A 17,200-nucleotide genomic window follows, 5' to 3' on the forward strand; every position below is an offset into this window, starting at 1 on the left:
TACTGACTAAACCACCTGGTGATCAGGGCCTCCCTTGCCGCCCTCGCATGCCTCATTTGGGCTGCCAACCCTCCAGCAGCCGGTTGGTTTTCCTCAGCATGCTCTTTCTCCTCTTCCTCCTCCTCCTGCTGGTCATCCTCCCCAGTGATACCTGACTGGTCAGCCTCTGCGTCCTCCTCCTCCTCCAATTGGTCACCTCTCTGTAGAGCCAGATTGTGCAAGACACAGCACATGACCACTATGCAGGAAGAGATCATTGGTTTGTATTGGAGGACCCCAACAGACACAGCCTCCCCACCAATTCCCCCAACCACACGCTCCTCACAATCACAACCCTCTTCCAATTCCTCCAGCCACATGCTTCCCACAATCACAGCCCCCCTATCCCCCCAGCCACATGTCCCACAACCACAACACCCCCTTCCCCCAGCCACATGCTCCCCACAATCACAATTCCCCCATTCCCCAAGCCACATGCTCCCCACAATCACAATTCCCCCATTCCCCAAGCCACATGCTCCCCACAATCACAATACCCCCATTCCCCCAGCCACATGTCTCTACATTCACAACCCCCTATTCCCCCAGCCACACATCCCCACAATCACAGCCCCCCAATTCCCCCAGCCACATACTCCCACAATCACAGCCCTCTTATTCCCCCAGCCATATGTCCCCACAATCACAGTCCCCCAATTCCCCCAGCCACATACTCCCACAATCACAGCCCTCTTATTCCCCCAGCCATATGTCCCCACAATCACAGCCCACCATTCCCTGATTCACAGGCTCCCCACAAACGCAACACCCCCAATTCCCCCAGCCACATGCTCCCCACAATCACAGCTCCTTGCAAACTTGCAGCAGTGCAATTTGCAAGGGCTTTGTGCACATCCTTCAGCTGGACCGGTGGTCAGTGCTGGGACTCATGTCCGTGCTGCAAGTCAGACATCAGGGACCCTGCAGAGCAGCAGCCCCCCATCCCCCAAGCACTCACAGAGCCGCCACCAATCCGAGGAAGAAAATGGCTGCAAAAAGAAGACACTCATGAGCAGCAGAGAAGAGTCGGACATGATGCACTTACCTCCTCGCTAACCCTCAATGATGGAGTGCCTGAATCAAACTTTTATAGAGCATGTCTGCTTTGCGCCAATTCCAGATTGGTGAATGCTGTGCTAAAGGAGAAAGTGCCAGTAAAGTTGGGCATGTAGCCCATTAATTCAATTTAAATGCATTTAAATGGCTGTTGCACCTATTTCCTGATTGTGGATATTTTCAGACTTGGTAAAGGGGGGACCAGCGCGGAAGTGGGCGCAGATTGTGCTACTTGCCTCACAGCGACTTTGCCAAGTTTTCACACCCAAAAACGGGCGCAACTCGATGGTGAAATTGGGCCTTGAAAGTCGGCAAAGGGATATAGATAGTCTAAGTGAATGGGCAAGGCTCTGGCAGATGGAGTACAATATTGGTAAATATGAGGTCATCCTTTTTAGTCAGAATAATAGCAAAATGGACTAATATTTAAAAGGTAAAAACTTGCAGCATGCAGCTGTGCAGAAGGACCTGAGAGTCCTTGTGCAGGAATCACAAAAAGTTGATTTACATGCACAGCAGGTAATTAAGAAGGCAAATGGAATTTTGTCCTTCATTGCTAAAGGATAGAGTTTAAAAACAGGGAGCTTATATTGCAGATATATAAGGTGTTGGCCAGGCCACACCTGGAGTACTGTGTATATCTTTGGTCTCCTTACTTGAGAAACGATATACTGTCTCTGGAGGGGGTACAGAAGACATTCACTACGATGATTCTGAAGTTGAGAGGGTTGGTTTATAAGGAGAGACTGTGTAGATTGGGGCTATGCTCATTGGAGTTCAGAAGAATGAGGGGAGAGCTTATGGAAATATATAAGATTATGAAGGGAATCAATAAGCTAGAAGCAGGGAGGTGAAATTAGAACTCGGGGGCATGGCCTCAAAATAAAGGGGAGCAGATTTAGGACTGAGTTGAAGAGGAACTTCTTCACACAAAGGTGTAAATCTGTGGAATTCCTTGCTCAGTGAAGCTATTGAGGCTACCTTGTTGAATGTTTTTAAGACAAGGTTAGATAAATCTTGGCAAACCTCTCTCCCCCCACCCTCTCCCAGCAAACCACTCCTCTCAGCCCACCCCGATGGCTGGCTACCCTCCAGCCCCAACGGATCTCCATACAGAGTGGCAGCGGGATCCCCCACCCCCACCAATTGCCCTAAGCCTTGCCCTCACCAAGCCCTGCCCCCTGAGCTCTGCCCCCTTTGCACTGCCCCACACCTGGTGGGCAGTGCCAAAGTGCCCCTTGGGCATAAGCTCTCTGCCCTTTGGCAATGCCAGGTGCACAGGCTGGCACTGCCAAGGTGCCCAAGCCCAGGGAGCCCAATAATCACATTAAAAAGAGATGTAAATTAATTTAAAATGACTTACCTGGTGTTCCAACTATGAGGAGAGATTTGATAAGGTGGAGTTCTTTCCCCTGGACCAAAGAAGACTGAGGGATGTCTTGATTGAGATGTGCAAAATTAATAGAGGAAGAGATGGAGTGGACAAGATAAAATTATTCCCCTTGATGCAGAATTCTAGAATGAGGGGACTTAGATTCAAGATAAGTGACAATTGGTGCAGAGGGGACACGAGAAGGAACTTTTTTACAGAGGATGGTGGAAGTCTGGAATTGACTGCCCAAGTTGGTGGAGGAGGCAAAGACCCTAAATTATTTAAAAAGTACATGAATCTGCAACTTTTGTACCATAAGCTGCAGGTCAATGGTCTGGGTGCAGGAAGATGGGATTAGAAAGGGCAGCCGGGTGCCCTCAAGCTGCTTTGGACAAGGTGCGCCAGATGGCCTCCTTCTGTGTTATAACTTTCTAATAGTTCTACGTTTCTAGTTTGAATTGTTATGTTGGAAATTAATTCATACACGTGAATTCCTTTCAACTGAAAGTGATTTTTTAAAAAACTCTTTCATGGGGTTTGAAAATCATTTGCTTCATCAACATTTATTGTCCATCCCTTGAGAAGCTGTGGTGAACTGCCTTCTGAATCACTATCATCCATATGATGTGGGTACACCCATAGTGCTGCCAGGAAGGCAAATTTCTGGGTTTTGACCTGGTAATAGTGAAGGAATGGTAATGCAGTACCAGTTCAAGATGGTGTGTGTTTTGGAGGAGAAGTTCTCAGTGAAAGTGCCCCCATGCATCAGCTGCTCTTGTCCTTCTAGGTGGTAGAGGTGCAGCTTTAGAAGGTGCTCTCAGTGAGCTATGGTGAGTGATGGCAGTGCATCTTTCAGAGGGTACTGGAGGGAATGGATGGTTAAGATGGTGGATGGGTTACCAATCAAACAGCCTGCTATGTCCTCGATGTTATACAGTGTTATACAGTCCTGTTTGTGCCTTGTAGATGATGGAGGGGCTCAGGGAAGTCAGTAAATGAGTTACTCTCCACAGGACTCTCAACCTCTAACCTTCTCTTGAAGCTGCAGCATTTATCTAGCTGGTCCGTTCAATTTCTAGCCAATAGCAGCCCCCAGGATATTGACAGACAAAGATTCAGCAATGACTATCTTGTTGAATGTCAAGAGCAGATAGTTAGATCCTCTCTTATTGGAGATGGTCATTGTAGCATTTGCATGGCATGAGTGTTACCGTTTATCAACACAAGCCTGAATGTTGTTCAGTTCTCTCTGCACAGCGACCTGAACTACTTCAGTATCTGAAGAGTCATAAATGGTGCTGAACATTGTGCAAAATTTAACATACCCACTTCTGTCTGACCTCGTGATGGGGACTGCAATTGACCAGAAACTAAATAGGACCAGCCACATAAATCCTGAAGAGGTTAGAGGCTGAGAATTCAGTGCAGAATAACTCATTTACGGACACCCCAGAGCTTGTCCACTATTTACAAGGCACAAGGCAGGAATGTGTATCACTCTACTTGTCCACTCAAAGACACAGCATCTTCAAGTGAGGAAGCAGGTGACGATGGTTTGGCATAGGAAATGCATGCAACTATGTCCCAGGACTGAAGACTGACATGATTGACCGCTAACCTCCAAAAACCACCTTCCTTTGTCTAGATAAGACTCCCATTATTAAAGAGCAACCTCTCACCACAAACACCCCCTCCGCCACCACCCCCCTATCCCACCCCAACAACCCCACTATGCGATTCCCATTAACTCCAGGTTTGCTAAGGCTCCTTAATGCCACCCTCAATCAAATGCTGCCTTGATATCATCCTACTCTTCACTTTAGCTCTTTTGCCTATGTTTGGACCAAGGGTGCAATATAGTTACAAACTGATTGTCCCTGTCGAACCCATACTGGGCATCTGTCACCATGTTATTGCTGAGTGAGAGTTGCTTGATTCCATTGTCAATGATTCCTCCAATCATTTACTGATGACCAAAAGTAGTAAGGGATTAAGACCCCAAAACCTCATGCTTTATAGTTTTATAATATAAATATAGCAGCCCAAATACCTTTGCATGGATAAAACTATGCATGTATGTGACCCCAGAACTTCAGAAGCCACTTTGCAGTTTCATAAATCTCATACCTAAGGCAAACTTTCATCTGTTTCCATAGCTAGTAATTCCCAGAACAGGACACTAGTCACTACTGAGGTGACACAGTGGCACAGTGGTTAGCACTGCTGCCTCACAGCATCAGGGACCCAGGTTCCTAGCTTGGATCACTGTCTGTGTGGAGGCTCCCCCTATCTGCATGGGTTTCCTCTGGGTGCTCTGGTTTTTTCCCACAGTCCAAAAGATGTACTGGTCAGGTGCATTGACCATGCTAAATTCTCCATCAGTGTGACCAATAGGCAACTCAAGGATTTTCACAGCAACTTCATTGCAGTATTGAAGCAAGGTGACTTGTGACACTAATAAATGAACTTTAAAAACTTTAATCTGTCACCAGGGGCTTATAGCTTTAGGGGCTATACTCCACAACAAGTGTGGCTGAGCAGGAGCCTTTGCTGCTCTTCCCGCCAGCCATTGACACACCGGACGAATTTGCAGGTTGACACACTCAATCTGTCTGAGCACGTTATGAATGGACCTTCCTTGGCCATCAAGTCCTGGGGTGCAACTCGAACCTGGAGCATCTGGCTCAAAGGCATGGATGTGACTCATTGCACCACAAGACCTCCATATCCTGTTGGCAGGAGGAGACGGATTGGGCAGGAAATTGCCAAGTTGGATTTGTCCTGTCTTTTGTGGAGCAAATTGCCTTGGCAATTTTACACATGTTGTCAGAACCCCAGAACCTTTGCAGCATCACTTCACTCATAAAAAAAGACAAGTAAATGGTTTTTCTTGTGAATCAATGATTTTATTTTGCTGTTTAAACTGCAATTTGCATCTTCAGTTGAGACCAAAGTAGATGTGGTACATCAATGGACTTCATCCACAAAGTAGCATCACTTCAGTATTTAAACTGAAGACCAGTTGCAGCTTCACTGGTGCCCAATGAAGACTGATGGCAGGCTGGAAAAATAAAGAATATTTTAGTGTTCTGTTCTTCAACAATAATGTTTCAATATCATATTAGTAGCATTCAAACTTGATACGTTGGGTCCAATTTTTGATTATATTTATTTTCTTCTTTCCTTGCCATTTCTTTTCTCCATGGAGAAGAGTAGTTGGGGAGAGTCAATAATCAGCCAGGTTACCGGGCCAGGCTGAAACCATGATCAGGTCGGGGATGGTGCTTGCCCATTGCACTTGGGGTGTTCTGATGCCCGCAGTCATGGTTTGCCTAAGTTAATGTAGAGTAAAGGATCAGGGTGGCCAGTGAGATAAAATGGGGGGGTTTACCAGATGCAATTTTTCAAAACCTTTTGACTAATTTGAGAATGTCAGATGAAGCCCGGGACAGGGTTCAATGTCTTGTTTTGTCAGCTTGAATTTGATTTGTCCCTCATTTGGTGACCATGATTGGACGAAATTTGAATTGGATTTTTTGATTAGAAATTAAGTACCAAAAGGCACCAATAAAAAGCATCTTCATACAACAGAGCTAACCAAGACTAAATGGAAAGTCTTCCCTAATTCCATAACCTGGGGTACATTTTCCAATCCTGCCCACAGTGGAAGTCATAAATGACCGGTACTGAGCCCTATGATCTTGGGATTGGGAGATCCCACATCTGAAACACATATGAAAAAGCAGCTTGGGCTCACATAAAGCCCTGTAGTAATCATCTTGTGTGAAAATGCCATTGCAGATGGCTGTGGTGCTCAAGCATTGCCATGGAGACTGCAGAGGGTCAAGACACAGCTAATCAAAGTTGGTTAAGGTGGACAACGGAAACTGTTCATGGCCACTGACATCCACATGCCATAAACAAATAAAAATAAGACAAATGCAAGACCAGTCATCCATTTCTACCCACCAAAATTCAGAAAGTGAACCTACATTCATCTGACATGCACATTGTCAGGATTTGTTGGAATTGTACACCCTGTCAACTGTGTTTTATTAAATTTTACCCATCAATCTTGTACTTCCAATTAACTCCTTTATGACTTCAACTGAAGGCCACACTGGCATTTTACACCACCTCAACATTATTGTTTTCCACAGAATGCCTACTTTGAATTGTTCTTTAGGTTCTAAGCAAGCTTACCTTCTGCTTTCTCATTATGCCCAGTTGCAGCATTTACAAGAGCTGTCAAAGACCAACCCAGAAGCACAACTCTCCTGGTAGGTCCTTCCACCGACACATTCGTAAAACTTGCTCTTGTCTTTGGGATCAGCGTAGGTACCATTGGCTTTGCCAGCGCAAAACCCACTTCCGCCACTGCTGCTGCCACCACCACCACTACCACCGCCACCACCACCTCCACCTCCACCACTAGGGGCACGAGTAGGAGGAACAGCTGGTGCCAATGTTGTTTTAGATGGAACACAAGCTAAAAGGAAATAAAATTCACAAATTCATTTTGTGCTTCACAATTGGCATCAAACAAAGATAAACACTGCAAATTCAAGGGCTGTTGGCTGCATTGAAAACCTTCAGATAGAACATAGGTCATCAAGTTAACAAGAACAAACTATTTGGAAATTCAGGAGCCATGGAGGAAATTTTATGACACAGTCAATTATATCTGGAGTCTATCTTTGGAAATACAAATTTTGAAGTGTAACTTAATTATCCTTTTACTTTAAGTCAAGTTACACAAAATGAGTGGAAGATATTATTGAGCTCCTGCAATAAAAATAATTGATAAATTTGTATCACAACATGTTGTGACTTTAGATGACACAATGTCACAGAGCATATCATTAATATAATTGCCCATGCATGCAGGATGCAACACCAAGTATGGATTCATGACTTTACATCGGAATATAGCTATATGTTTCAGTACTGTAACATAGAACTTATTCTAATTCAGTTTTATTCTCATCAACATTTAGCAATATTCCCGTAGTCAGATTTTTGTGACTCTACCAGTTTTAAAGTTTATTTATTAGTGTCACAAGTAGGCTTACATTAACAGTGTAATAAAGTTACTGTGAATCATAGAATCCCTACAGTACAGAAGGAGACAATTCGGTCCATTAAGTCTCTACCGATCACAATCCCATCCAGGCCCTATTTCCATAACCTCACACATTTATCCTGCTAATTCCCCTTATACCAGGGTCAATTTAGCATAGTCAATCAAACTAACCTACACATCTTTGTACTGTGGGAGGAAACCGGAGCACCTGGAGGAAACCCATGCAGAGAAGGGGAGAAAGTGCAAACTCCACAAAGACAATGAATCAAGGCCACAGTTGAACCTGGATCGCTGGCATTGTGAGGCAGCAGTGCTAACAACTGCGCCACAATGCAACTCCAGCACAGATATCCCCGAGGTGCTGCACTCCAGTCCCTGTTTGGGAGAATTTAGTACGGCCAATGCACCTAACCCGCACATCTTTCAGATTGTGGGAGGAATCTAGAACATCCAGAGGAAACCCATGCACACAAAGGGAGAACATGCAGTCTCTACACAGACAGTGACCCAAGCTGGGAGTGGAACCCGGTTCCCTTCCAGATTCAATGGTGAAATTGAAACACATTTAGGTACTCCAAACAATTGTTGAGTTGGTCTGTGCTGATTTTGCAGTGGCAACAAGTAATAAGATCCAAGGAGGTGAGCTGACAGATATATGAGCTTCTTCTACCACCATAAAGCCTCACTGCAGCATCCCACCAAAGTGTTCTCCCTCTGTATTGCTGTGACATTCTTCCTAACCCGTAAAGCAACGTCCCTACCTCTTTTGTCGCCCTCTCTTTCTTGCCTAAAGCATCTAAATCTTGGAATTCTAAGCTGTGCCAAGTATGAAGACTCCTGATATAAACCTGTAGAAATTCCAAGTCCAGAGCGCAGAGTGTTAATGAGGGGGTATGGTCCTTGGCCACAGAAAGCACCAGAGAAATCATCCAGAGCAAGATCCCACACCATTGCTCCTCCAAAGTTGTACTTTTTCATCCATGCAACCTGCAATACATTGTTCACAAATTAATTTCATAAATCCTTGTTTGCAAGCAATTTTTTTCCTCAAATATAATTTGAGATTTACAAGGCACCACAACTGAATACAAAATGAGTTTTCAAAAATTCTGGAAATGCCCAAAAATCCTCTGAATATATCTTCACAAATATTGTTTCAGTTGATGTTTGTTATAGACCAAGAGACATGGAAATATTTACTGTAATAAGTTTAAAATGATCAGCCAATTATCATTGCTATTGCTGCATTAGCATCTCTGAAGTGGGTTGTTTTACAAAATAGTTCTGTCAGTGACTGTAACTTAGCTACAAGGAGATGAGTTGACAGATATATGAGCATCTTGTACCTCCATATAGCCTCGCTGCAGGATCTCTCCAATGTGTCCTCCCTCTGTGTTACTGTGACATTCTTCCTAACCAGTAAAGCAACATCCCGACCTCTTCTGTCACCCTATCTCGTCTGAAGCATCTAAATCTTGGAATACTAAGCTGCCAGTCCAGCCTTCCTTCATCCAAGCCTGCTTAACTGCCACAACATCATAGTCCCATGTAGTAATCCAAGCTTTAAGTTCATCCGCCTTACTTGTCATACTTATTGCGTTAAAGCAAACAACATCAGATTGTCTATCCTGCCCTGCTTTATACTCCGTATGTTTTATTACTCTTAGCATTACTGGACCCATTCACTGAGTTTTCCACAGACTCTGTATTCTGTACTTTGGTCCTTTTTGATTTTTGTCTTTGATTTCTCTGCCTTCCACTTTTCTCCTTGCTGTCTTTTGTTTTTGACCTCGCTTTACTTCCCTTTCTCTTCCTGCATCGGTTCCTAGCCCCTGCCACATTAGTTTAAATCCTCCCCAACTGCTCTGGCAAACATTCCCTCAAGGACATTGGGTCCAGTCCTGCCCGTGAATATTTCATCTGATTTGTACTGGTCCCACCTACCCCGGAACCAGTTTCAATCTCCCATGAATTTGAATCCCTCCCTCTTACACCATCCCTCCGGCTACATATTTATCTTAACCATCCTGACACTCCTACTCTGATGAGTACATTTGAGGTCCTACTTTTAAGTTTAACACAAAACTCCCTAAATTCAGCTTGTAGGACCTCATTCGGTTTTTCACCTATATCGCTGATACTTTGTCCATTTTAAATTAAAAGCCACTCAAGTATCTAACTCAGAAGACTCAAATGAACTCTTTTTGTACCACTGTCTCATTGAATGTTTTGTGTGTGATTATTAGCAGAAATGAATGAGTCATCTCACTGGAGGTCTTGTGTTATGATTTTTCCTTGGTCTCATCACCTAAGTTGAGGCTCAGGATACAAGATCAATGCTTGGGACTTTCTTTTACACAAGCCACACCCCAGCCATCCTATGTGTAATGGTGTAATGTCCCAGTCATTCAACTGACCAATAATGTGATTCTAATGCTTATAGTTGCAGATTCAAACATTATTGCATTATTGCATTATTGCATTGAAGCAACAGATAAAAAAGAACATCAGTTTCTCAAAGATACCTTATCTTGAAAGCTCTTCACGTTGTCATATCCAATCCATTCCACTCCTGTATAAGCGTATGGCACCATCTGTGGAGCATTCCATTCAACAGTGGCACTCTTGATCAATGTGCAGATCTGTGAGAAGAATGAGGCATTCCAAATATCACTGATCACAGATAAGCAATGGTTTGCAATATTCTCAATATACATTGACAACCTTTCCCACTTCACTTTTCTTTACTGGTTTAATTCAGCATCATTTTCTCTCAATTATAACCCTCAAATTGGAGGTACTGTTCTTTTTTTAAAAAAATGAATAAAAACAAATGTTAAACAATATTATTTTTCACTAATAATGAATGATTCCTCACACCACATGCTTCCAACATGAGGCACCATGGGAACCAAAGAAGCATTTGGGTTTTACTCATTTAAGAGGAGGCAACAACATGGGGTTCTTTACCTTCCAACAGTTGGTAGGTAAAGTGTTAAGGATTGAGATAATCTTTGCACAAAAAACTCTAGAATTTTCTGTCAGGAAGGAGGTTGATGTTGTAAAAGGTTATATCCTCTATTTACCTCCTTGTGCATTTTCCAAGAATGACAACAATGTCCAGACTAAGACACAGTAAGTAGTCTCACAACACCAGATTAAAGTCCAACAGGTTTAGTTAAAATAAACCTGTTGGACTTTAACCTGGTGTTGTGAGACTTCTTGCTTTGTTTACTCCAGTCCAATGCCGGCATCTCCACATCAGACTAAGACAGTCAGACACATTCCGATGATGGAGGGTATGACATTGTCCGTTGAGCAGTGTATGATGAAGTAATCTTAGCTCCCATTCCTTTGGTGCCTAAGCTGAGCGATGCCACATGATGTGATACTGGCAGAAGCAGCAGTATCTACCAGATGTTACCACAATAAAATCTGAGTATTTTTGGAGGGTAAAATTCACTACTTGGTTAATTATTATTTTTAAACGTAAAATCCTATGGAATGAAGAAGATCCATTGTTATGAATACCTCATAATAGGCCAAGAAGCCAGCCTGTCTGGTGAACCGTCCAGCTGGTCCAGCACCTGATGCTGGGGCTCCAACACCATGGGCAGATGATCTCAGTCTGAAAGTGTGGCCATATGTGGGGAATCCAACATTCAGTTTCTCTGCAGGAGCTCCCTTCTTTAACCAGTATTTCATTGCAAAGTCCTACAGGAAAAAAAATATGAAAGTATTTGCTATGAAAATATCTTGGTTGAAGGTATTGGAAATAATAAAAGTAACTGGATTCTATTTTCATCAACACTTACCACATTAAACTCAAGATTGAGAGTGCTCTTGGAATTTGGGAGAGCATAAAGTGGGCTGTTTTCTCCAGTGGTGTGACTCCAGGGTCCAAAGAAATCATATGTCATCACATTGAAAAAGTCCACGGTTCTGTGTGAGGAGAGATCTGAGTTACACTGACATCCAGGAGTCTTAGCTCACAATGTGTCAGCAAATCCTCAAGTGGCGGTTGAACCCACAATCGCCCGAATCAGAGCCAAGTTCTACCACTGAGCCACTGCTCAGACCATTTCATGTTTCTGCAGTGTACTAAAATATTTAAAACCTTTTTTATTTCAACCTACAATCTTGCTCATTCTGTAAAATGGAGTGGTAATCCTACTTGAAATGTCCTGGGCACAAATCTGTCTACTCAATTTTCAAGAATGCAGCAAGTGCTTATCTGATTCAAACCAGAGCTTTTTTGACTTCCTCAATGGGCTCCTACACCCGTTGTCAAACCCAGAAATGATCATTTCAAATCAATAGGTGGAACCATTGTCCCATAGGCTCAATCACATGACTTTATCATTCAATGCCTACATTTCTTGAACGTTCCACAGTGATCACAAATTCTATTTTCACCAGATGATCAGATCCATACACTGTAAGCTGGGGGGTTGCAGGACAGCAAACAGGAATGAGAATAGCATTACCAAATGATCTAAATACCTCTAACATTGCCTCAGCTAGTTTAGCCAACTCAGCATAAGCTGGCGATTGAACCGAGAACAATCCAGGTCTCTGCGACTCAGCTGCTAACTGATGAAACTTGCTAAACCTGTGGGACTAACAGGGATACTCACTGTCCAAGCTCAGGAACCTCATAGCCAGTATCAATGTTACTCTTCCCACCAGCAACTGCAAGTGACAGCAGCAGTCTTGGTTTTCCAGATGTTTTTGCCTCAGCTTCAAAGGCTGCCATCAGTTCCTGGAAATTTAAAATGAATCAAGTTTGATTTAGTGCAAATAATAAAGAGTTTCAGATGCATTCTCTGGCTTCATAAAATGTATGCGTGACCAAGTATCAGACAATAGTCTGCCCATCCAAGGGTAGTCAGAGGGAGGACCAGGTTCAAGAGGAGCTCTGAAGACTCATATGAAATCAAAACATTAGCTCTCTGTGTCTTTCTCCACAGACACTGCCAAGGCCACTGAGATTTTCCAGCATTTTTTAGTATTTTTATTAAAGGGAGTTAATTGGATCACTGTTATCGCAAAATAGTCAGAACAGACATGTTTTATCACCGTGATTAATGAGGTTGCTATCAGACTATTTTACTCTGCAAATTCATAAGTTTTATTTTTAAAAATTCCACTTCTATGTTTCACAAATTGTGCAAATCTGTTTCTATAATAATTGGTTAGTTTGCATATTAGCACATCTCACTGAATGGCCAAATAGCCTGTAACAGCTCAATGGCCCATGCCTGTCCCTTTGTTCCTTGACCTTGATGAGGGCTTAAAAGGGAATTTAAATTTTACAAACAGCATTAAAAGGTACTTTATTTTAGCAAGTTGACTAAGCATCCTGTTAAATACATTCACACCTACCTGTGCCAGCACGGTGTAGAGATGTTTGTCTTGTGGGGGACTTCCTCTTGAGCCAGGATATTCCCAGTCAACATCCAAACCATCAAACTCATAACCACGCAGGAAGCTAATCACAGACTTAATGAAAACCTGGCGGGTTCCTGCTGAGGAAACCATGGCGCTGAATCTAGAGGAGAGTAGAATGTTAAATATGTCAGAAGTGATGGAGTTAGCTCTCAGTGATTGCCAACTGAACCTTTCAGGGATCCATGCCTTTAACAATTTCAAAATACAGCAGCAAATGAATCGTAATTAACAAAAATATAGTTGTGAAATGTTGCATTTTTGCTGCTGTCAATAAACATTTTAATCAATCTGTTTGAAAATAGTGCAGACTTTTTTTCAGATAGAGAATATCAATATTGCTTGGATTGTATTTACAGAGAGTTCAGCATAGCCATAGGACACTCATGATCTGATAATCTATATATTTATCTAAAACTACATGGCTATCATTTCCAAAATGATCTCTTTGACCAATCGTATCTTATGAACAATAGGAACAGAAGAACTTTTCACCCAATACTTACTTCTGAGTTCCAAAGTTCCAGCCTCCGACAGACAGGAGAGTCTTAAGGTCTTTATTTCTGTTGAAAAAAATGAACAAATTTTTCTTTCAGAATAAGGAACATAAGCAACTGAATTTTGTAACACAACAACACCACTGAAAATCATCCTTGCCCTGCTCTTCTTACTGCTTTCTCCTTTTGGTACTCATTTTTACTTGAATAGAAATACGCCAGTGCAGAGCAAATATTTTACAACATGACATAAGAACATAAGAAATAGGAGCAGGAGTAGGCCATCTAGCCCTTCGAGCCTGCCCCGCCATTCAATAAGATCATGGCTGATCTGTCGTGGCTCAGTTCCACATTCCCGCCCTCTCCCCATAACCCTTAATCCCCTCTCTTATCAAGAACCCATCAACCCGCTTCTTAAAAATATTTAGCGAGGCAGCCTCCACCACTTCAACGGGCAGAGAATTCCAGAGATTCACCACCCTTTGAGTGAAGAAGTTCCTCCTCAACTCCGTTCTAAACCGCCTCCCCTTTATCTTGAGGCTGTGCCCCCTAGTCCTACTGTCCTTTCTGAGCGGGAAGAGTCTCTCCACCTCTATCCTATCCATCCCATTCATCATCTTATACGTCTCAATGAGATCGTGCCACACAAAGAGGTTAAATTTCATTAAGGGATGTCCCACAAACAATAAAACAATCTCTTTATTTCATTCTTTCATAGGATGTGAACAACACTGGCAAGACCAGCATATGTTGTCCAACCCTAATTGCACTTGCCAAGGTAGTGATGAGCCATCTTCTTGAATTGTTAGATTCAGTCTAGTGCAGTTACACTCAAGATGCTAGTAGGAAGGAAATTGCAGAATTTTGACAATGAAGGGACAATGATATGGGCTGTATTTCCCAGCCCCAACATAGCAGTGCCCGTTACGAGGGATGCAGTGTGTCGGTGAAATGTTCATGGAGCTGCAATGGGACCAGAAGAACACAGCAGTAGGTGGGACTGAAAAGCCCAGCCAAAGTTTTAAATCAGGGTGTTGTGCAGCTTGGAGGTGAACTTCCAAGTTTTGATGTTCCCATCACACATCTGCTATCCTTGTCCATCTTGGTGGGAGAGGTTCTGTCATTGTGAGATGCTGTCAAAGGAGCCTTGGTGAATTGCTGTAGCACATCCTGCTGCATCTATATATTAATGGTGGATGAGTGAATGTTTAAGTTGTTGAATTGGTAAACTGCTTCATCATGGACAGTGTTAATCTTGGGGACTGCTAGAATCATATGCAGGCCAGTGGAAAGTATTCCAGCAGACTCCTGACTTTTGCCTGATGGTGGACAGGTTTTGGGAGGACAGGAGGTGAGTTACTCAGTATTCCCAATCTCTGACATGCACTGGCATATGTCTGTTCAGATCCTGGTCAGGTGACCCCCCCCCAAAATGTTGATGTGGCGTGGGGGTTGCAGGGGTGGCGGGGGTGGGGGGGGTGCAGTTGGGGGGAGGATCCATTGAGCATTGGGTTAAGCTGCCAATGCGACACAAATCAATGTAACTTAACTTCACCCATGTGTCAACTATCTGACTGGGTCAGTCATGTTATATTTACATATAACTGAGCATATTTTTCAGTATGCAGCAAAATATACTAAGGACCGCAATCTATATTTAGCATCACAGGTATATTCTCAAGATTTATAGAATAATTATACTTGTTTTTAAGGCTGTTGAATTCGTGGTAGAGTTTCACATCATCCCACTCATAGGTCGAGATCTGGTTGCTCCTCATCCCAGCAAAGGCATAGATCAGATGTGTGCACAAGCAGGGATCCACATTCTCTGGCATGTACTTCCCTTGTCCTGGTCTGTACTGAGCCCAGTTTGTAAAGTAACAAACCAGTCTGTAGGCAGAGCCTGAGAGTGAGGAGAAAGGAAAATCAGCACTGAGCCTCAACTCATTACACATAATTCAAAATAGCTCAAAAAGCACAATGACTCACCCAGTTCCAGGCACACCAACAAGACCACCGCTGTAATAAAGAATATAGGAGAAATGTTAAAAATGTGATCAAAGTATGCTGAAATTAAGTGTTCATCACAATGCTGTTATATGAATGAATAGGAACCATTAAGAATCAAATCCTTTGTCAAACTCCTTTCCTCATCTATTTGCTGCCCTGTGGTGAGATCAGCGACAGACATGAGGTCAGGATCTACACTGATAACACCTTGCTTTACCATATCCACACATTCCCCTCCCCTGCCGCTGTACTGTCGGATTATTTGTCCAACAACCAGTCTGGGATGAACAATAATGTGCCAGCTAATTTTTGTTAGACTGAATTTATCGTCTAAAGCCTTATACCCAACTTTACCACCAACTCCCTCCCATTTACTGTCTCAGACTGAATCAGATTGCTCACCAGCTCATGTCCTATTCAGTGCCCCGTTGAGATTCGAAACCCATCACAAACAGTCTATTTTCCACCTCTGCAACATAGTCCATCTTATCTCCTATCTTCATCCGTCTTGAAAAACTTCATCAGCACTTCTGTCATCTCGAATCTCAGTGGGGTAGGGATTAGACTGGTCCATCCCAGAATTGGACCTTGGGTAATTTTAGATCTTTTGGCTGAGCAGCATAACAGCAGCAGATTTCATTCACATCCTCCTCCAAATCCTTATTTTTACTTTAGGATACAAACTATTTTAATTCTTCCATTTTGCTGTGGCTCCAAAGATATTGATGGTTAAATTACACAATTTGTACACTTTATTTCAAGTTATCATGCAGTTGATTATATTTAACTCGGCATCTATATTAAACTCTAGAGGCAGATCAATTTTCAATAAACAAAAGAACAAAGAACAAAGAACAACCCAGCACGGGAAACAGGCCCTTCGGCCCAACGAGCCCGCGCCGCCGCATCACCCTACACCTATTCTACCCTGCGTATCTACGAATGGAACCCCTAACTTAGCCAGATACAGGGGAGAATAGTGTCAATTTGGTAAAACCAATCAGCCTAAGAGCACATCTTTGGGGTGTGGGAGGAAACCGGAGCGCCCGGAGGAAACCCACGCAACCACAGGGAGAATGCGCAAACTCCCACAGACACAGGCCCAAATCCATGTATCTGCACAGCTAGCAGTGCTAGTCACCGAGCTGTTGCGGCGCCCGTCTACCGGTCCAGGATCAAGCACACACACCGACACGAAGTACTAGGCCACTCCCAGAACCTCCAAGAGCAGCCCACGCACGACCCACCGTGTGCATGCCTCTCGTTTGACAACGAGGTGGACCTCCACCTGCGGAATAAAAGACAAAAACATTAATCTTACAAGCCTGCTTTTCCGGTGTCTCCCGAGGTTCTAACCTTATTTAATGGCCCCTACCATAACCCTCCATCCTCATTTCACTCATGTGTCTATCTAACTGCATCTTAAACGAGTCCAACGTTCCTGCCTCCACCACCCGACTTGGTAGCGCGTTCCATATCCCCACAACTCTCTGCGTAAAGAACCTTCCTCTCACATCCAAATTATACCTCTCCCCCCTCACCCTTAAATCATGACCTCTCGTATTTGTACCCAGTCTAGGGAGCAGTCTCTCACTATTGACTCTATCTATTCCCTTCAGTATCTTATATACCTCTATCATGTCCCCCCTCAATCTCCGTCTTTCCAAGGAGAATAGTCCCAGTTTCTCCAACCTT

General features: G+C 43.3%; 1 protein-coding gene across 1 annotated transcript; it reads right to left on the reverse strand.

The window, feature by feature from the left end:
- Positions 1 to 6,684: 6,684 nt before the first annotated feature.
- On the reverse strand, positions 6,685 to 15,563 carry LOC145356790 (acidic mammalian chitinase-like). Its single transcript, XM_080209658.1, has 10 exons — positions 15,485 to 15,563; positions 15,197 to 15,398; positions 13,505 to 13,561; positions 12,936 to 13,101; positions 12,188 to 12,312; positions 11,366 to 11,492; positions 11,082 to 11,264; positions 10,076 to 10,192; positions 8,399 to 8,537; positions 6,685 to 6,956 (listed from the first exon to the last, which is right to left on the reverse strand). Exons 2-10 carry the CDS (start codon positions 15,328 to 15,330, stop codon positions 6,685 to 6,687), a joined length of 1,320 nt encoding a protein of 439 aa, XP_080065784.1. The 5' UTR covers positions 15,331 to 15,398; positions 15,485 to 15,563.
- Positions 15,564 to 17,200: the final 1,637 nt, after the last annotated feature.

The sequence above is a fragment of the Carcharhinus amblyrhynchos genome, chromosome 22, assembly GCF_965287045.1.
Source record: "Carcharhinus amblyrhynchos chromosome 22, sCarAmb.v2.hapA, whole genome shotgun sequence".
In the NCBI taxonomy this organism is placed as follows: Eukaryota; Metazoa; Chordata; class Chondrichthyes; order Carcharhiniformes; family Carcharhinidae; genus Carcharhinus; species Carcharhinus amblyrhynchos.